General features: G+C 35.1%; 1 protein-coding gene across 1 annotated transcript in view; it reads left to right on the forward strand.

Moving 5' to 3' along the window:
• ADGRV1 (adhesion G protein-coupled receptor V1) overlaps nt 1-21,062 on the forward strand; it is a 471,474-nt gene that overhangs the window by 46,362 nt on the left and 404,050 nt on the right. The window contains exons 10-19 of the mRNA XM_074360351.1: nt 3,316-3,492; nt 5,764-5,987; nt 10,590-10,716; nt 10,806-10,991; nt 11,820-12,000; nt 12,727-12,890; nt 14,243-14,366; nt 15,348-15,614; nt 19,592-19,718; nt 20,374-20,591. Of these exons, the coding sequence (XP_074216452.1) occupies nt 3,316-3,492; nt 5,764-5,987; nt 10,590-10,716; nt 10,806-10,991; nt 11,820-12,000; nt 12,727-12,890; nt 14,243-14,366; nt 15,348-15,614; nt 19,592-19,718; nt 20,374-20,591 (1,795 nt within the window). The remainder of the gene's footprint in view (nt 1-3,315; nt 3,493-5,763; nt 5,988-10,589; nt 10,717-10,805; nt 10,992-11,819; nt 12,001-12,726; nt 12,891-14,242; nt 14,367-15,347; nt 15,615-19,591; nt 19,719-20,373; nt 20,592-21,062) is intronic.

Below are 21,062 nucleotides of genomic sequence, written 5' to 3' on the forward strand. Positions count from 1 at the left end.
CTCACACGGTGGGGAGAAAGAGGAACAAGCCCTTCAGTGTCACTTCTCATAAGGGCACTAATCCCATCATTAGGGCTCTGCTCACATGACCTGATCACCTCCCAAAGGTCCCACCTCCAAGTGCCATCACATTGGGCATTAGGGTTTCAACATATGAATTCTGGAGGGGCGTGGGGGGAACACAAACATTCAACTTACAGCATATGTTTAAGGTTTTTTTTGTCCCTAGTATCTCAGTATTCATTTCTCCTTTGGTCTCCAGTCTTGTAGCTCACAACTCATATGAAGTGAAGGAAGGATTTCACAGGGTTTCCTTTGCTTTCATAGAAGCCCTGCATCCTGGCATTCGTGTCACAGTTGCAGCGACGTGACATGAGTTTGAGAACTGATGATGCAGAAGTGTTGATTTTGAGTTGTAGAGAATGTCTCTGTTTTCTGATTTCTTCTCTTCCTCTGCCTCAAAACAGGTCTTTACTGTAGAGACCTCCTGTATCTATGCCAATATTAGTAACCTTTGTATTAAACTTTCAGACTCTTGAAAATATCCAATATCTATTCAAGTAGCTACGGAGAGTCCCTATGTAGACAAAACCTTATTAAGAACCTCTAGTGGGTCAGATATTAGCCTAGCTATTTTCTTTCAGCATTCTATGTGAACATGACAGAATTTACTTTTGATGACACTTGGTAAGTAAGGAAGAACTTGCAGAAGCATGTAATACCTGAATTTGGGTAATCCTGCGTTAGAAATCTGTTTATACCACTAATTCCAGACTCAGTTCTTTATCTCTCTTTGTATTCAGTTAAAAAACAAAGGTCTTGCAGTGCAGACGGTCAGTTTAACACAGTCGGAAAAAAGGGCACTATTAGTCACTGACACAGCTCCTTAAGGTTCAAAACAGCTGTAGGCTCTGGAAGGCTGGTTGGAGTCAGAAGGTTGTGTAGTTTGAATAGTACATAATGGATGAGCAGCTCACGAATAGGAGGCATCAGACTCTGCGCTGAATGAAACTGAAGAAAGGAGAATCCGAGACTTGAGCTCCTCATTCTTCAGTAACTCTCTCGGCTAAATCCGTGAGTCTGAGATACAGCTTTTGGCAGGCCCGGGGTCACTAATGTGCTGTCCCAGTAGCAAACTGTCTGAAAGCAAAGAACGACTCTTTATGAATGGAGTGGTTTGATTTAGCAGATGCTTAAGGAACCCAGACAAAAAGGCTTAGAGACGAGGAAGTAAGCCATGGGAAATTAGCATTTTCCTTTTGATCAGGTCATTTCATAGCCTTCTATATCTTCTTTCTTTATGGTTTTTCAAAAATACTATACTTAGAATTAATTCTGTAACTGTTTTGATAAAAGTAAGTAAAATATGAATTTTTTTCCTTTCTTGTTGAAGAGTTTTGAACTAAAAATATATAAAGTTTTTTTCCTTGATGTTTTAAACAGTATTATCAGTTAGCTCTTTGTGAATATACAGGAATGAGAGGGTTCATTCACAAATACGTGTTTACTCACACAGGACCAGTGTCTTTTTAAAAAGTCTTCCCCTCCAGCCAATGCACACTTTATATTTATATGCCATTCACATATATATTTTTATTTTTAAATTTTTGTGCTATTTTAAAAGATAAATATATATGTATATAGGTATATATATTCTTTTTCTCTAGAAGGAATGACAGTTACACTTATGTGATTTTAATTATGTATCTTCACATTTTATTTATTTTACAAAGTAAATATGCAGTATCCTAAAGAACCACATGTTTTATTTTACTTGCCTCAGTCTGCATACCAATATTTGGCAAAATCGACCAGTCTAATTTTTTTTTCTTTTACTCAAATGAATATTTACCAAATATGGAATTTTTGATATCCTTCTCCTGTTTATGATTTTCAAAGCAAAGTATGTTACTTTTAAGAAGGCATTTACTTTTACCCTTAAAGTGAACATTGTTCATCACAAAATGTGAGCATCTGTGCAGGGTCAATACCAGTCCTGTCCCGCTGTGGAAAATCAACTTAAATCACAAGTCTCTAGTGATGCTTACTTAGTAGTGTTGTTTCTGTATTGCAGAGCTTAACAGAGGGAGGTTTCTAAAGAGTGGGAGGTCCATAATGTCCCATTAAGTTCACAGTTGCTTTTTAACTTAAAATCTCTGTCCTTTTTGCACTCCTGTAGTGATTATCTATTCCTACACTTGCATGAACACTGTGATATTGATAAGTTGGTTTTTGGAAAGTTAGAATATTAAGATGCTGAAGTTTTATGATGTGTCAGGATTCTTATGGTGCTTAATTTGTGTTGGAGGGATAAATCAACAAGTACTGTGTAGCTGCTGCACTTGCAGGTGTGTGCATGTTTCAGGAAAGTACTGAGAAGGACACAGACAGACCTGCAAGAGCTCTCTAGTCCTGTTGGAAGTAAAAGTCTGGAGCACATAAAATGATAATAAGCAAGCATTAAGTGAAATTTAAGTTCTAAGTTTCGTGAGGATTCAGAAAGAGATAGGAGAAAGAAGGCTGGAGAATCCAAGGAAATCTTCACGAAAGAGATGGATGTTTAGTCTTTAAGAGCGGGTACATTTGGACTCGTAAGGTGATGAAGAGAGGCCACTCTACATGAGGAAGAACCATGAAAGTTACTCTGGAGGTCATGATTATAACAGGGACACTGTATGTTATATGTATGTTGCATTTCTTTAAAGACATATTTAGGCACATTTGGAGTTCTGAATAGTCTTCTGATAGTGACTTTTCTCTGTTAGAGAAGGCCAGTGGGTGATTTGATTGGAGGTGTGGGTCAGTGGATGAGAGGAAGGAGATGTGAGCAAGTCTCTGATATTTGGCTTTTAAGTCAGGGTAGTTGGATATCGGCAACAAGGAGGAAAAGTGGATGGTAGTATTGGTGAAGGTGGTGGTAAGAGGACATGGACCACAGCTGGTGATTTCTATTTGGTACATTCTGTTTGTAACGTGTCTCTGTGACATTTATGTCATATCCAGTGGCAGTTGATTATAAATATTTGGAATTTGAAGGAGAGATCCCAAAATGATTAGGGAGAGGGTATGAAATTATAAGATAAAGGTATTAGGAAGAACCCTGGGGAAGAATAATAATAATTGAGGAGCAGAAGGAGCCCAAGAAGCCAGTGCAGGAGGTCAAATCAGGATGACCAATGAAGAAAGAGGAAAAGGAAGTTGCCAAGTGACTGGTGGCCTTTAGCTGTGCTTTGTTGCCTCATGCAATTAAGGCTAAACATTTTTCCAAAAGCTTCTTTTCTGTCAGTTTTATGGTGTTTTCTTCGTTTATTATAGTTGGAAACTGTGGAGTTGGTGAATATAATTACCCCAATCCCACCTATAAGTCCTAGATTTGGGAAAATCCAGAATATTTCTTTAGTGGTTACTCCGGACATTGCAAATGGAGAAATCGGCTTTACTAGCAATCTTCCAATTATTTTGCACGAACCGGAAGATTTTGCTGCGGAAGTGGTAAGTAGGCTTTTTCTTATTGATGGAGTGTAATGAGTTTGAGATAATGTATAGATACTCTTTTTGGGGCAGGGTAGAATTAGTTTATAGAGTTAACAGATGTAGAAAAGCTTCATCATTTGCAGCTGAGTCTTCAGTATGTAATTTGACATATGTAACTGGTAAGTGTGTGATTTTCATCACCTTTTGCCATATTCGATGGAATAAAATTAGAATTAATTGCTTACAGCAAAAGGAGGATATTTTGATATGGCTACTTGCAGCTAGTGGCATGGCATTTGATAGAGTGAAAGCCAAACACAATTTTTTTTTTATTGTCCAAGTGATATGTATCACAGGAATCCTTGACCTTTTCTATTTCTGAGCACTCCTCATACTTGCCTTGGAGGTCTTACTATGTTTTGGGGGTTTCTTTGGGTGGGTGGGTGGGTTAGATTTATTTATGTACTGCTTTATTTACCAGAGGTACTGAGGATTGAACCCAGGACCTCATGCATACTAGGCATGCACTCTACCACTAAGCTGTACCCTACCTGCCTCATGCTTGCCTTGGGCAGGGCTAGGGTGGTGTCCTGTGCATGGTGTGGAGGTGATATGGTTAAATTGTGAAACACCAAATCTTAGGAATTTTATTTTATGTATGTATTTACATATATATATAAATTTCTGCATACACACACGCACACACACACAGAGGCTTGTTCACATATATAGCACCCTTCCTGCCTCCCACCCTGACTGAATTTTCCTGCCATCTATCTAGGGACAGCTCTGACCTTTGGCCTTTCTATTCCCTGAGCCACAGTCTGTCCCTGAGACCCTCCCCAAGTCTCTCATGCTTAGATTTGATTTAAATTGGCTTGTGTTTCACATCAGGAATGTGGAGAGTTGTTTTTGTTATCAAAGCCTCATGTCAAAATATAGTGACCACAACTTCCTTTGTTTGTATGTTTGATTCTGTAAATTGGCAGAGAAGCTCCATTTTTCAAGATGGTTTTGATTTTTAAAATATTTTTTTTTGATACCCTGTTTTCTTCAGAAAAACTAAGAAGTATTTCATTTGTTCTGAAAGAATGGATTGTTTTAATTCATTTATCTTGCAAAGCTGTACATTTACGATTTCATGTTTTTCCCCAGAGGGAAATTAGATTCCAGGGAAAGTTTTGAGCTCTGTGAATCTGCATTCTTCCCCTCCTGGGAAATAGCAGAAGGAGTGAGAATTTCCCTTTGTTCTCTTTGTCCCATCCACAGCTTGGCCACGCCTTCTCCCTTGGGGTGATTTAAGGGCCCAGACCTTTCTTAATTTTTTTTTGTCTTTTCTAAGAATCTTACTTTGCTCACTAGTTTCCAGCCCTGACTGTTTCTAGCCAAATTAGAAGAATGGTTAGTGAGGAAAGTATCTTCCATTTTTTTCAAGATGGCCTGTGTTAAAAGGAAAAGAACAAAGAGGATTCCTTTTTTAGGAGCTTAAAAAGAATAGCATTATCTACTATTAAATATTTGTTTGAAAAAACTTCATTATGATTTACAGTGATCCTTGTATGATATATATTTAAAATGTGCTGCACTTTAATAAAACTACCAAATACAGTTTGTTTCAAAATTACTATAAAAACTTCCATTTATTTAGCTCATACTATGGAGAGACACTTTTATCTTCACCGCAAACTTGTAAAATAGGCAACTACTAGCTTCACTTCACATGTGGAAATTGAGGTCAGACAGGTTAAGTAACTTGCCCAAGGTAACACAGAGCCGTGATGTGAGTATCTGATTTTGTTTCTGCTGCATTTACTGTATTGGTTAGAAACATTTCTTATTCTTATTTATATTATTTTCTTATTTTGCCTCTTTAGGATACATTTTATGTAACTATCCTTTTCCAGATCTAATCACAGAAGTTTATTTTTCAGTTCGTATTAAATTAATTCTTTTTTCAGTCAACCTCTGATGGAAATTTACTCTTTAACCAAATTGTTCTATGTTTTTCACAGTTCCTTGGCTTTTAAAATTAAGTCTTTTTCTTTAAGACAAATCCCAGGTTAGTCATATTTTTGGTTGGGGGAAATTTTTAAAATAAATTCGATTAGCAAAAACTAATATAAAATACTTTAAAATTATTGTCATGCTTAAAGAGAACCTTGTTCACTTCTCTATGCACACAGTACATAAACGAATTCATGTAACGTGTGTGCACTAACTGAAAAGCTTATATAATTTGTGAGCATATAGTTCAGAAGAAATTATTCTGTTTTTTTCTCTTTTTATGAGGTATGCATTCCCTTACATCGGGATGGAACTGATGGGCAGGCTACTGTCCATTGGAGTTTGAAGCCCTCTGGCTTTAATTCGAAAGCAGTGACTCTGGACGACATAGGACCCTTTAATGGCTCTGTTGTGCTTTTATCTGGGCAAAGTAACACAACAATCAACATTACCGTCAAAGCTGATGACATACCAGAAATGAATGAGACGGTAACACTTTCTTTAGACAGGTAATAGCCCATTTAGGTAATGTTTAGTGATGTTTATGTCTTCAAGTTCTCTGAAATAATTTTCTTTTTTGTCTTAGTTCTTTCTTCCATATAAAGTAAAAACAAAAAACTAAGTAGGTAATGTTACGTTGACCTTCTGACTTTTCTGCTGTTTGTTGATGGCTTCTGGTTAGACCGTTAATATTATGACATAGTTAACTTTAACCTGGTGTTTATTGTGAAGAAACATTACATAGAGAATTTATGGAAGGTATTAGACAAATCTTAACCATAGCTTATATTTTGCTATATTCAAAAAGTAGGCAGCAAAAAATCTAAAATGTTAGGTTAGGCAAACAGCTCTGCTGGTTTCATTTTCAACAGGGAAGAGGATTAGAGCTTTTTTGTGTGAGTAGAAAGAAAGCGTTAATCTTCACATAATGAAATTCGCGCTTTACATGGAATTTAAACATTAAATAATACTTACGTTCCAGAGAATGAAAAATAATGCAGTCTTAAGAGGTATTTTTAAGTAATAATAAGGATTTACTTAACATTTCTCAGTAGGTAATTTATATTGAGAAAATATCATAGTCTCTCAAAGAGAAATTTTTTCAATAATTCAGAGAATTCTTTCCAAAAATGAAAAAAATACTGTGTTTAATTGATGTTAATTAATTTAAAAAATCGAAACCAAGATTGTCTACTACAGATACGTATTCGTAAAGGTCAGTGTGACTTGAGGGCTCTGCAGAACTCTTATTTTAGAAATGGTAAAATTCGTAGATGAATTTAATAGGTGCTATTTTGTATCATATTAATTAGGATGGAAGTAGTAATAATTATGTTTTATAACTCCCGGTCCTCTCCAGATTTTACTCTCAGACTCTTGCAGGTTTTTCTATAAAGGTGTATTGTGTAAACACATTTTATAAACCTTATAAGTAGTTTTTATTTTTATGTGAAAGAAAAATATAGAATGTAGGGAACAAATCTGTTGAATGTCTGCTGTTTGTTTTGTTTTCTATCAGAACCACATTGTGTTTTCTTCCTTTTTTAACATAAAAATTAAAACAAAGCACAACAACAACAAAACAGGCAAAAAATCAAAAAGCAAAACCCAAATCGACACACACACAGTTTAAATGACTTACAGTTTAAATATATATTTTGCATTAAATCTTAAGAAAAAATATTTCATGTGTTGAAAAAATTTGTGAAATACAATGTAAGATAAACTGAAAATTATTATTTTTTCACTTATATGATTTTTTCCTTTAAATCAGATTTGACTACTTAATAAATCAATGGGCAATATTAAAAAAACTTAAGAAAAAGGAACAGCAATTATAAACAAAAAATATAGCAATCTATAGAAACTTTGTCGCTCAGCTGAGAGTTTCTGTTCTGAACTGAATGTTTAAAGAATGATTTAAATTATACCTCTGCAAGTTTGTAATGACTATTCTTATTCTTTCAAAATAATCATTTTTTAACCTTATGTAAACCTTTGAAATTAACTAAATATAATTTTTAAGTGTTTTTAATTTCTCTTTCTTTACTATGGGTAAAAGCTGTACACAAGTACAAACCATGGGGTAGAGAATTTCAGAAATTATCGGTTCCTCTCTTTTCAAATAGAGGAAATTAGTTCAAATTTATACTAAAATGTTTCAGTTCAATTAGTAACTAGTGCAAACTTGGATTATCTCAGTTGTGCCTGAACAAATTACATTGAAGTGTTCTAAGGCGTGTTTAATTAAATAAATGTGAGAATCAAATGTATGGTTTAAAATAACATATTTTATAAAAACCTCCATCTCAATTTTGCAAATTTTTAACAAAACTAAAGGAAAGGATGAATGAATGCTAGTGTGATTAGCAAAAGTAACAGTAAAATATTGCAACAAAAAATAATTAACACTTTATTGTGGTACCATGTACAATTTTCTTTTAATGTCAAATTCGAATGAAAATTCCCTATATTTCAATTAAATATAGCTAAAAGTTGCCCTGGTACGAAACAGTTTATGATGCCGTACTAGTGAAAAATATTTTTGTTTCATTTTTCCCAGATCAGAAACAATTTCACGATGCCGATTTATTTCAGAAAAATTTGTGATATATGTATGTAGAGAATAACTCCTTATTTATAATATTATTTGACTTTAGAAATGAAGTACTAGGACTATACATGCTGGTGTGTTTCTCGAGGCTGCTTGAAAATGCAACACATTGCGAATTTGGAAAAGTGCTTTAATTTCCTGATATAAAGTTATATTTAAGTAAGATTTGTCATAATTAAAAGATACCATGATATCATTTGGCTTCTTGAGTATATTCGTACACAAACGATGAAAGGTGTATGTTTCTCTGCTGATAGAGGTTTTAGTTTTTCAAAGAATAACTGGCTTTAGATCTGAGGATGTAGGTTTTTTATTTTTTTGAAACCTAATTAAAGCTGCTAAGTAATTATAAGTCGGGCTGAATGAAATTTGCTCAGCTGCTGTGGTTTTGTAAGCCTGCACAGTGCTTGGCAGGCTCCAGCGCCTTGAGGCAGGCCTGGAAAGGAATGTCTGCAACGGGGCTTGACATGCTGGCTAGCCATGGGGTCATCTTCCCTAAGTGGGAACTGCCAAACCTCTTGCTAGCATTTGTCAATAGCAAAGAACCGAGTGTGCAGAGTTCCCTTAAAGTGAACATGACTAGCTCGTAGGGGGTTGGGGGTGGGGAAGGCTTTCTTTAGCTTTATTTTTACCCTGCCGTTCACTTTCCAGCAGTATTGGTGAGATTTTGGCGAATAGTGTCTCTGCCTCTTTCCCCCCCTCCATACTTCTTTCTCTGTTGACAGGGTAGAAACCGAAAGGTTTGTCGTGTATTTTGGGTAAGTGTCCTAAAGAGTGCCTTGTTTTTGATGATCCAACATTTTGCTTTGCAAGCCATTGTTTTGGACAAGGCTGCCTTTCTGCATGCCCACTGGTCTTGAGAAATTTTGCTTGTCCACCTGCCTGTGCATGCTTTTTTGTATCCTTTTATTTTCTAATGATAAGGGTAGCTTATCTGAAGGGTTTTTTGTATTAAGAGTTTTAAATTATGAATACATTTAAGTATTTGATAAAATTTTTGAGAATTTATGTAATTACATGTTTTGAAGAACTAAAAAGTTTGAACTTTCATTATAGTGTACATATAAGCAAGATAACAATTAGTGTACTTTGCTTGTGAGATTCTTAATGTCTTTTATCAATTTTGTAGCTTAACAGAGAATTCAGAACCAGTGCTCTCATCTTTTCCATTGGTTTTTGAGTTCATCTAAGCAATTTCTTGTCTATATTCTCTCAGTTTTTGTATAAAGAACTTACTAAAAATATGCTTTTTTTTAAAAGGGTGGCTTATTTTAAGAAATTTTAACAACAAATTCATTAGTTTAATGCTCAGAATGGATTTTTATATTTCACATCCTGATCCTGTTTTGTCTCCTAGTTTATATGGACATAGGAAATTTTAATTAATGAAAATATGGATGTAAATAAAATATGGGCAAACTTGCTATGAAAATCATATGACTGCATTAGTATGTAAAAAGGATAACCATCTTATTACTTGGACTATAACTTCTGTGGCCACTAGTGTGTTAGGTATTGATTATTAGAATTCTAAAAGCTGGGGAAGGGTGTTAATTCAGATTCTTTATTACACAGGATGTGTGCTCTTCTTTCTACATATTAATTGTGGCTACATTGTAGTTTTGAGGTCTGACCAGGGGTACTTCTTGATTCAATAGAAAGTGACATTTGGAAAGGTTTAGAGCAGCTTGCAGGATTGAGAATTCTCAGAGTATGCTGGCTTTTAAACCCTCAGAGCCTTACAGTCCCAGTCCCTTTGATCATTCTAATTATACACTGAACATAAAAACCAGAAATACAAAAACATATTGTTTTAATATGTTCTTATGAGATGTTTATGGGAGTTGCTATAGCAGGTCATGTGTCTCAGGTCCATTCTTTTCCGTTTTTTTTTTTTTCTGTCTGTGTATGTCCCGCATTTTCTTTTATATGCATGCAGTTAAAATCAAGGTGAATAGAATCATATTAAAGATTACAAAATATTTCTAAAATCTAGTCACAATTTTGTTTATTTTCAGTCATTGTTAGTCCAAGCAGTTTTCCAACTTTTATTCAGTTAGTGTAATCTCATGTAATGAGTTTTTAAAAGAAATTCAAGTGTATGCAAAGTTAAAAATTTTTTATTTAAATATATTTTTAAACTACATGTTTCAAATTAAAATTTTTTAAAACTGGGAATAGATCTATAAATTTGATGCTACTTTATAAAATATATTGAAATCTTGGATTAATGTATTTTTGATCTATGTATGTACTGTTTGGTTTCAGTCAAATATAAAAGTTACAATGAATTCAGATATAGTAGTTCTTCTATAAATGTTGTGAGTAAAACTGTTTTGATCTTCAGTGGTTTTAATACACTTAAATTCAATTAAAGTTTCAACTCCTCATAACTTTCATATTCATTATCTGGAGGTGTTATAAATATTGTAAATAAGGCTTCAGAATTCAGAAAACTATAGGTAGCTGGTGCCTTTTTTCCCTCTGACTTCTTCAGGGTCAATGTGGAAAACCAAGTGCTGAAATCTGGATACACCAGCCGTGACCTAATTATTTTGGAAAATGACGATCCTGGGGGAATTTTTGAGTTTTCTCCTGCTTCCAGAGGTCCCTATGTTATAAAAGTACGTATGAGAGAGACTTCAATCTGTTTGTACTCACAATTTAGAACAGTCTTGAAGAATTTGAACTTTGGTGTTTTTTTTTTTTTAAGGAAGGAGATTCTGTGGAGCTCCACATCATCCGCTCCAGGGGTGCTCTGGTTAAGCAGTTTCTACACTACCGAGTAGAGCCAAGAGACAGCAATGAATTCTACGGAAACACGGGGGTACTAGAATTTAAACCCGGGGAAAGGGAGATCGTAATCACCTTGCTAACAAGATTGGATGGGATACCAGAGGTACGGGATTTTATTTTTCCCTTGTGTTTTGTGGAAAGTTGATAGTACCTAGTATATTATAGATATAAATATTTTGAAGATTGGCAAGGAGATATAGGGAAGGAAGAGGGCAAGAAAGGATTGAGAAATATGTATGTTTGGAAAATTAAAAAAAAAAAGAAGCTTAAGAAACAAAGTAAGACTCATTCCAATTTGAATGGTCCATGTTTGTCCTACATAAAGCAATACTAAACAATCTGAAACTTTCAGTGTGTAATCAGTTTTCCTCTCCTTTCAGCTTAATTTGTGTTAAAACCTTATTTTATGTATTGACTGAACTTTTAATGATAATGGTTTTGAGTTAAGGAAGTATTTCTGTAATACTACTCTTTTAAAGACAATAAATTTTAAGTTTTATATTAATGAAACTAGATACTCATTTTTTTTGCACACCAATGCATATACAGCTTTTTTTAAAATTAGTTTCCCAGAATGGAGAAGGTATATAAGATCATATATAACTTTTAAATTAATTTTATTATTTTATTTACTTTTCTTAGGTAAAATGACTAGATCGTCATGACAAGTTCCAGTCTTTCTATTTTAGTGTAGAATCATTGTTTACCTTTTTCTTTTATGTATAGTGTGTACTTATATCTGATATCTCTCTTAATTGATGGGAGAATGTTAAAAATTAAAAAAATGATAGTATCAGCTCTTTTGTCCTTTTAGTAAGTGGTATATTTGTAGAAAATTGGCAGTATTAATATTCTTGAATATATATATATATTTTACTTGCCCTGAAAATGTCAACTTTTCCTTTTTCCTAATTTGACATGTTCTTTTTAGTTGGATGAACATTATTGGGTGGTCCTCAGCAGCCATGGTGAGCGGGAGAGCAAGTTGGGAAGTGCTACAGTTGTCAACATAACGATTCTGAAAAATGATGATCCCCATGGGATTATAGAATTCATTTCTGATGATCTAATTGTTATGATAAATGAAAGTAAAGGGGACGATACCTATTGTGGTAATTTATTCTACTTCTTATATTCTGTTACTGTTTACTAAAAGAAGAAATCAGTCATTTTTAAATTTCTTTAGTAAATAGTTATTTTTATTTGTCCATCTGCTTTAGGGAATACATGTAGTGCAGAAATCGGTGTTTTTAAAAAGTCATATTTAAGATTGCTATTTTTATTTTTTATGTAGTATTGTGATGATACTGATGACTTCAGTTATATTTTGATTTCAATTAAATATATGCAGTGGAACTCAAACACTCAAAAGAATGAATTTAGTCTAATAGGAAGAACTTTAAAACTAATAGTTACTGCTTGGGAACTCTTGCAGTGGCATGAAATGAGAATAGCTTCTTTTTAGAGCCATTTCTGTCTGGGTAAGGAAATCATTTTCGAGTGTGCAGTTTTCTCTAGCAAATATCCTTATAGGACTTTGTGATGAGTGTACCTAGTTAGTCACCACCATGTTCCCAATGCTAAATGACTTTTAAAATCGCAAATTGTGATAAAATAAATGGACTTGATCTTTCCTATCAATTGTATACCTACAGAGGGAAGACTAGGTTATTACATTTATATATATATATACACCTTGAGGCTGGGCTAAGCAAATAATTGGCTTTTACTAGAAAAAAAACCCTTATTTTTACTTTTATTTGAGCAATTTCTTTAATTATCATTTTAAAATTATTTAATATATATTCATACGTGTTACACGCTTTTGTGTTTCACAGCTATTTATAATATAATAAGAAATCAAGGCAACTTTGGTGATGTTAACGTGTCATGGGTGGTTAGTCCAGACTTCACACAAGACGTATTTCCTGTGCAAGGTACTATTTTCTTTGGAGATCAGGAATTTTCAAAAAATACCACCATTTACTCGCTTCCAGATGAGGTAAATGTTACATGTATAACTCTCTCTTGTTGTTGTTTAATAATTATTTTTTATTGAATCATGAAGCATCTGGTAATTTATTTTGTTATGTGAGTATATGATAAAGAATTCAGGTGTAATAATGTCTGACTATGAGACAAAAGAGAAATATTATTTCTGGTTTCCTTGAAGGCATTTTTTCCTCTTAGAACTGATAGTCGCTGGTGACACCTTGTAGGTGTCAAATATCAGGGATTCAGTGGGGAGAGAGGTTAAGTGCTTGGCTTGTACTTAGGCTCTTTGAGAATAAGGCACCACCTACCAGATATCGTAGGTGCACTCTCAGAGGGATGATGGGTTCAGGGCAATAAAGAAAGGGAACTAAGTAACAGTTCTAAGTAACAAAGGGAACTGCGCTTTGAACAGGTGTGGAAGCCTGTCTTCTTTCCCTCAGACTCTTGCCTCGAGAAACGACAACACTCTTCCATTTTAGGGTGCGGAGAAGACGAGCTTACATGAATGAAGTAAAAGAGAAAGTGTCCATGGGGATTCATATAGACTCAGAGATATGGGGAACCTCACCTTATTAGGACATGGGAATGAGGTCTTTATGATGCACTTGGGTAACACTTAAATTAGGGTTTGTAAGGGGCCTTTGAGAGCTAGCTGAGCTTTTGTTACTATTACAAATTCTGTTCTAAATATGTCAAAAGTTCTTTTTCTGTTCTGTTTTTTTCCTTGAAAACAACATATATCCCATTTTTTTTTTACAGAAATTATATGAGCCATGTAGTGTTTCTATTTTTAACTTATATAAGACAAAATATCTATTTCCATTAAATTTTGTAGTGAGTCAAAATAAAGTAGCTGTTTGGGACCCGCAGACATAGTAAACAGTCTTATGGTTACTGAGGGGAAGGGGGTGAGAAGGGATAAATTTGAGAGTTTGAGATTTACAAATGATAACCACTATATATAAAAATAGATAAAAAAATAAGTTTCTTCTGTGTAATGCAGGGAGCTGTATTCAATATCTTGTGATGGCCTTTAATGAAAAAGAATGTGAAAACAAATATATGTATGTATATACATGACTAGGACACTATGCTGTACACCAGAAATTGAAACATTGTAGCTGACTATACTGAAATAAAAAAAATAAAGTAGCTGTTTGGATGAATGCACATTAAAATTTTGAGGGGATCTGAGTCCTACAGGAGTAGTTTAGCATGGTTATTGCCTTGGTAATGGAAATGAATATTAGTACTATTACTAATAAAGCCATTCTTTTAAAGGAGAAAACTAATTTAGGAATATGTAATGGAATTATTTGTACAAATCGCCTGACTAAAACGTGTAACATTTTCCAAAAGATTCCAGAGGAAATGGAGGAATTTACCATTACCTTACTTAATGCCACTGGAGGAGCTAAAATAGGAAATAAAAGTACTGCAACTCTGAGGATTAGAAGAAATGATGACCCCATTTATTTTGCAGGTGGTATTGCTATCTTATTTAAGTGAGTTGAACAGTATAAAATATATTTTTTCAATAGTTGTTTTAAGTGAACGTTTTCTATAAACCACAATTGATGCTTGTTGAAATATGATTTCATAATTTGGGTGATCATTATTCAATCTCTTTGATAATTTAACAAATATTTTTAAGGTTCTTCTAAAGGAAAAAAAAGGGTAAGTACTATTTTGTTAGCTTTATTCTCCTCCTACCTTTAAATTCCAATGTATTTTCTTTCCTTTGTGCAAAAAGGAATACTCTTCCACATAACCTCTTCCAGGACACAGTGGAAGTCTGGGTATTATACTTAGTGAATGGTCCTATAACAACTAATATTTAATGGACATGTAATTAAGTTTTCCCCATTTTTGCCACTTTAATGCTTTCTTTAAAACTGTCTTTTGCCACATGAGACACCTTTTAGTTTTATTTGGGAGACTTAATTGGTGTCTAATTCTTTCTTAAACCATTTTTGCAAGCTATTCAATTTACAATCGTAGAAGGAATCTTTTAAACCTGTTGAATTTTTATTGATTTATATTCTTAACCTTCAGCTGACACTTACTTAGTGACTTAATCCGGTATTCAACTTTCTGCTAACTGCTGTGGCAAAAATAAAACCTAAGATATCCTATTCTCAAGGAATTCATGGTCTAAATTTGGAAATGAGGTGTATGAAACAATAGGTAGAGGATTCCAGATAGTATGTAATTCACTGACAAACTGAATGTTGAAAACAATGGATTCTGTGGGAATCAAGGCAGGAGGAAGGCCATTGACTGGAAGTAATCAGAGGAGACCTCGTGGAGGTGTTGGGAACGGAGCTGAGTGTTTAAGCAGAGACACAGTGGAGGGCATTTCTTGTTGGGGGCGGTGTGCAGAGAGAAACGTATGTGATCTGAAAATACGTAGATGGAATCAGAAAAGCTTACACGTTCCTTCTTTTCTTTGTGACTATTTCAGAACCTCGTGTAGTGAGGGTTCAAGAAGGTGAGACTGCTGACTTCACAGTTCTCAGAAATGGATCTGTTGATGTTGCCTGCGCCGTTCACTATGCTACCCTGGATGGGGAGGCAACTGCAGGAGAGGGAGACTTTGTTCCCATTGAAAAAGGAGAAATGCTTGTTTTTGCAGTTGGAAGTAGAGAGCAGAACATATCTGTACTCGTTAATGAAGATGATATCCCAGAAACAGATGAGCCCTTTTATATAATCCTCTTTAACTCAACAGGTAAATATATTTATGGCAGCTCTGTTTCAGTGCTTAAAAGATGATATTAAATACTTCACTGTCATCTGTGATTATTCAAGGGCAAGACTGTTTGTTTCATTGCTTTCTGAAGTGAAGGGGTGAAGAATATATGTGTTGAAACTTCATGTACCTGGTATGCATTGTGTCATCATTTTTAGTCTTTTTTTATAAGATAACACACATAGAAAATTACAATATTATATGAAGAATAAAAATCTTTTAGCTAAAGGTACCCTAAGGCTTTTCCAGGCACCCAAGGGCTTAGGGCATTCGCATTCTGTAGTCTCTTTCCTCCTGGCAGGGTGCTGGCCAGAGGGGCTGGGAAGCTGCCAACCTAAATAGGTGGCTGATCCCACCTGGCTGTTTGATAGTTCTCTGAAGCCTCAGCCACAGTGAATGACAGTTTGCAAGGGGGCAAAATCCACTCTTCCTTCTCCTACTACAAATGAAGCAGGATGTTTTGACTCCAATAAATGGGCCCTGAGAATGTTTTCACCCCATCTGTAGTAAATTGGAGGGGCTGTGGCTTCTTTTGATATTTGTTTTATTCTTTTAAAAGTACAAAGAGCTATTTTTTCCTTATTCTTTTTAGAGTGAGTTGAAGACATGATATTCTGTCACCCCTCAATACGAGTGACATTCTCCTACATAATGACAACATAACCATTAAAATCAGGAAGTTAACATTAATACAATCATTGCCTCAGGCCCCGTTCAAATTTCTCCAGTTTTATGAACAGTGTCCTTTCTAGCAAAATGATTTTTTCCCTCAAATTATGAATTGCATTTATTTGCTACATCTCTTTTAATCGCTTCAATCTGGACTAGTTCCTCAATCTTTCCTTGACTTTCATGACCTTCATAATATCGGTGATTACAGGGCAGTTATTTTGTAGAATGTCCCTCATTTTGGTTTGTTTGATGTCTCTTATTATTAGATTCAGGTCTTGCATCCTTGGCAGGAGTTTCACAGAAGCAATTCTGTGTTCTCATCACATCCCTTCGGTTGGCACATGAGTTTGTTTTGTCCCTTTCCTGCTGTGTTCACTTTGATCACAATTTAGGTGGTGACTGCCAGCCTTCTCTATTGTACTTTTTGTTCCTTTATAATTAATATTTTGTGGGGGAGATGCTTTAAAACTATCTGAATATCCTATTACTCATCAAACTTTAAAGTTTTTCTCTGATATCTTTTCCAGAATGGACTCGTGATTTCTGTTTAATGCAGTGGGTTATATTTTTATCATTATTTACTTTGATGGTCAGATTGTCCCAGATTTGACTCGTGGTAGCCTGTTCAGGATGATTTCTTCATCTTTTTGACATGTCCCTGTTATTCTTTGAGCATTTCCTTATTCCTGACACAGCAAGCTGTTCCATACTCGTCCTGTACTTCTCCTGGCACAACCCTGAAATCAGCCATTTCTTCAAGGAGCCCTGGTTCCTTTTAGTGAAGAATGTTCTTTGGAAACCAGGACCCTGGCACTAGGTGTGCTGATTGTTACTGAGGTTGTGACCCTCCAAGACCCTCTTACAGGGATAGGGACTGTATGTACGTATGTAGGCATTATGTACACACACACACACACACGCTTTAACATCTGTAGTTCTCTATCCAGGTGTATATACTGAGGACGATAAGTTCATAACAATGTCTCTGTTTCTATCCAGTATCACAGGGTTCATTCTAGTTTTCTCCCTTTCTATATTTGTCCCTTCCTCCTCTGGTAATGGGAAATCCAGCTCCCATTAGCTTTAATATATTTACTTATTTGGTCAGTTCGCCATTTACGTGACCACTTTCTCATTGTTTCCTTTACCTTCTTCCCACATTGAGACTGCCTTCATTACTGCACTAGGGCTCTCACTTCCTGCTCTAGGCCAACCCTCTTCCCCTGTGTGGATGCCCTCCCACTCCAGCATCCATCACTGTTACCCTCAGATGAGATACCCTCTCACCCTTTGTGAGCTCTAGCCTTGCACTGGGTCCCTGTGATGCTCTGGCCCCCACTGGGGTGAAAGAAATTGTTACTGATAAAAATAACTTTGGTGAAGTGAAATTGGAAAACAGAAAGTTCTGCTGTGAGGTATAGGAAGTTGATGAAGAAATAACACTGTCTTAGAATCGTTTACTCTAGAAATAAATTCCTGATGTGGTTTATTACTTTGATATAATTATGGTGATAATTATGGTGATAATCTTTGGGGTCAAAATGTCACTGGAGTTAAACTATTGTTGATAACAAAATGTCACTATGATTAAAATAGTGGATCAAAACATCCTGAACCCCTTGTAAAGAGAATGGAAAATGACTGCAAGGAGAGGTTTAGTGAGTTTATTTTGTAAGAGGCATCACTGAGGAAATATGTATTTGATTTTGAGGGAGAATGAGAGAGAGAGAGCGGTATGTGTGTATATGTACTGCTGCTGCCTTTGACTCCAGTATTCTTCCAGAAATAGTGGCCTGTGAGGATTTAGTGACTTTAGCTGTGAAGGCGTGGCTGACAAAAATCTCTAGAATTTGTGCATTTAACATCCTTTCTTAGTTCTTTCTCTTCCTCTTCTATGATGTCAAAACACTGAGGGCTTGAGGGGATCAACCATGGGAGAGCCGGAGGGCCTGCGTCTCTGCGTGACCTGGTGCTGCCAGTGGTGTTTGCACCTGGTAGTTATTTTCACAGTCTGTGCCCTGAGATTGAGTTACTGGATCCCAGGATGTGGTCATCCCTAGAGCCCTTGTAAATACTGTCAGTTCTTCCTGTAGAAAAGCAGTATCAGTTTTTAGGACCACCTATGACATGCTGCATAACAAATGCACATGATAGCAGAACCCTCCCAGAATTAGGCTTTCTTGTTTTTTATTAGATTTGTGATATATTTTAAGTTATTTTCTTACTTTATATTGTTGGCATTTTCTATACAGCGATTTACCGCCTGTATTTTGTGTTTTTTTCCCTCTTTCCACTGGCTAATTATCAAATAAGGTTGAGTACAACTGTCTATATACATAAATTGTTTTTAATGTGCTGGTTTGCCACATAGTTCTGTTTCTACAATTTTAGTTTTAGGTGCTGTCCTCATCTAATTTTGAAAGTTTTATTTGTATCACTTCAGTTAACATTCATAAATAATTTCTGTGTACCAGTTACTTACAGTAAAGTTTCGTGTGTGTGTGTGTGTGTGTACTAATATAATGTGATCGCTATGCTAGACTGACAAAGTGTGAAGTGCTGTAGGGACACAGTGGAGATGCACTTAACTTGGGAATTCAAGGAAGGATTCCCGGAAGAGCTGGTGCTTAAGCTGGTTCCTGAAGAGTGGTAAGAGGTGAGAAAAGATGGGGAAGACTGGCTCGCAGACGGAGCAGCTGCAGCAAAGAGGAAGAGTTGTGGACCTCAGGGGAGTGATGAGAAGACACCTCATTTACAGGCTGTGATGGTGCTAACATGCTGTGGAAAGAATTGGAGTGGAAAGGAATAAAGTTCAAACCATCAGGATTGCCGTGTTCTATGACCAGATCAAACTCTTCTGTCCGAAGGCAGAGATCTAAAGGGAATTGCTCAAGCCGGTGGTTCTAGTTAATATAGCTTATGGAGCAATTCTTTCATTATTTTTTAATGAAATGAAGGAATCTACCTCAAAAATTTGAAATTTGATAAAGCTGTGTTTTAAATTTCTAATTAAATTATTGAAGTGATATTACTATTGCAAAGAAAAATACCTTGTACATTTTTCAGTAAAATAATTCTTCTGTAATTAAACAGTTCCTCAGAGACAACTCACATTAACCGTATTTAGACATCTCTCTCTTGCTCTCATCTATTGATAACCTTCAGTGAGGAGATTCTTGCTGGAATTTGAATTTTATTATAAATTGTTTCTTAATTTCAAAGTACAAGTTTAACAGTAAGTTAAGTGCTTTTTTGTTATTTTGACTTTTCCATTTTTAATTTAGGTGACACAGTAGTCTATCAGTATGGAATAGCTACAGTGATAATTGAAGCGAATGATGACCCAAATGGTATTTTTTCTTTGGAGCCTATAGACAAAGCAGTAGAAGAGGGAAAGACTAATTCATTTTGGTAAGCAAAGCTGAATAAGGCAAATTCAAAACTGGATAAAATAAAATAAAATCTTTACATAGGCAAAAATTTGAAATTTTGTTAATCTTTCAAAATTAAAAAAATTCGTTAAGAATTGAATACTTTCAAAGTGGTAGAGTGAATGAATTGTAAACTTTTTTTTTATGCTGTTACCACTTGTTAAAAATCTTGACACTTTAGATGTTAAGCAGAAATTATTCTCTCCACTCTCCTTACTCCAACTTCCATTCCTTGTCAGGACCAAGAGACTTGAATTATCTGGGGTCTTCTGGACCTCTTCTCTTAAATGATGTGTGACTGCCCTCCCCTGTGCTTTGCTTTTGAAGAACTTTTGCCAGTTTTCATCTAAATATTTTTCAATTGAATTTGTCTTAAGCTTTATCTTTCATTTTGGACTTTGAAGCCAATGGTTTTTTAAAATTTGCTTCTCTTTATTATTTAAAGTTGCACTTCATTCTTCCTTTTCCATGAGATCCTTCGTGGTTGCTTAGTAAGAACTGGCTGGCTGGTTTATATTAAAGATGATAAATAGAAAAATTATATCTCTGAGATAGTACAGTAAATTCCCTTTAGAGTTAGATGCACTACTTATACATTTTTCATAAAAAGTAATTTTCTCTAATTTGTTATATAGGATTTTGAGGCACCGAGGACACTTTGGCAATGTTTCTGTGGCCTGGCAGCTGTTTCAGAATGACTCTGCTTTGCACCCTGGACAAGAGTTCTATGAAACTTCAGGGACTGTTAACTTTATGGATGGAGAAGGAGCCAAACCAGTAATCCTCCATGCTTTTCCAGATAAAATTCCTGAATTCAACGAGTTTTATATTCTAAAGCTTGTAAACATTTCAGGTGCTTTGTTTTCCCATCTATTTTATTTTACCACCAAAGTTTAATATTTTATGCTTAAATAATTAGACTGTATAGAAAATGCAGTTAATGAGATAGATTTGTGGACAGAGACTTACACCCATCCGCAAATTTGTAAATAGATTTTTCCACTCCAAATAGAGTGGGGAAACAAACAAACAGAACATTAATGGAAGTTAGCAAATACAGATTCATGGTAGCTTAAAGCTTGGTCTTTGTACCATAATTTAAACAATCAATTTTCCTATCACTTTTGGTTTTTAAGCACGGAGATTAAACCTTTCTAGTTAATAATCCTTTTTTCAGGCTCTACTGGTTATTAATGAATTTAGGCTGAACCAGAATACCTCTGAAAATGTGGTGAAAACCATGTAGTGACACTATTGTTCATTGATCAATGAGTAAATTATTTAATGAGGAGTTTGCTAAACAAATTCCCTTTGTCTTCACCTT

The sequence above is a fragment of the Camelus bactrianus genome, chromosome 3, assembly GCF_048773025.1.
Source record: "Camelus bactrianus isolate YW-2024 breed Bactrian camel chromosome 3, ASM4877302v1, whole genome shotgun sequence".
NCBI lineage: Eukaryota > Metazoa > Chordata > Mammalia > Artiodactyla > Camelidae > Camelus > Camelus bactrianus.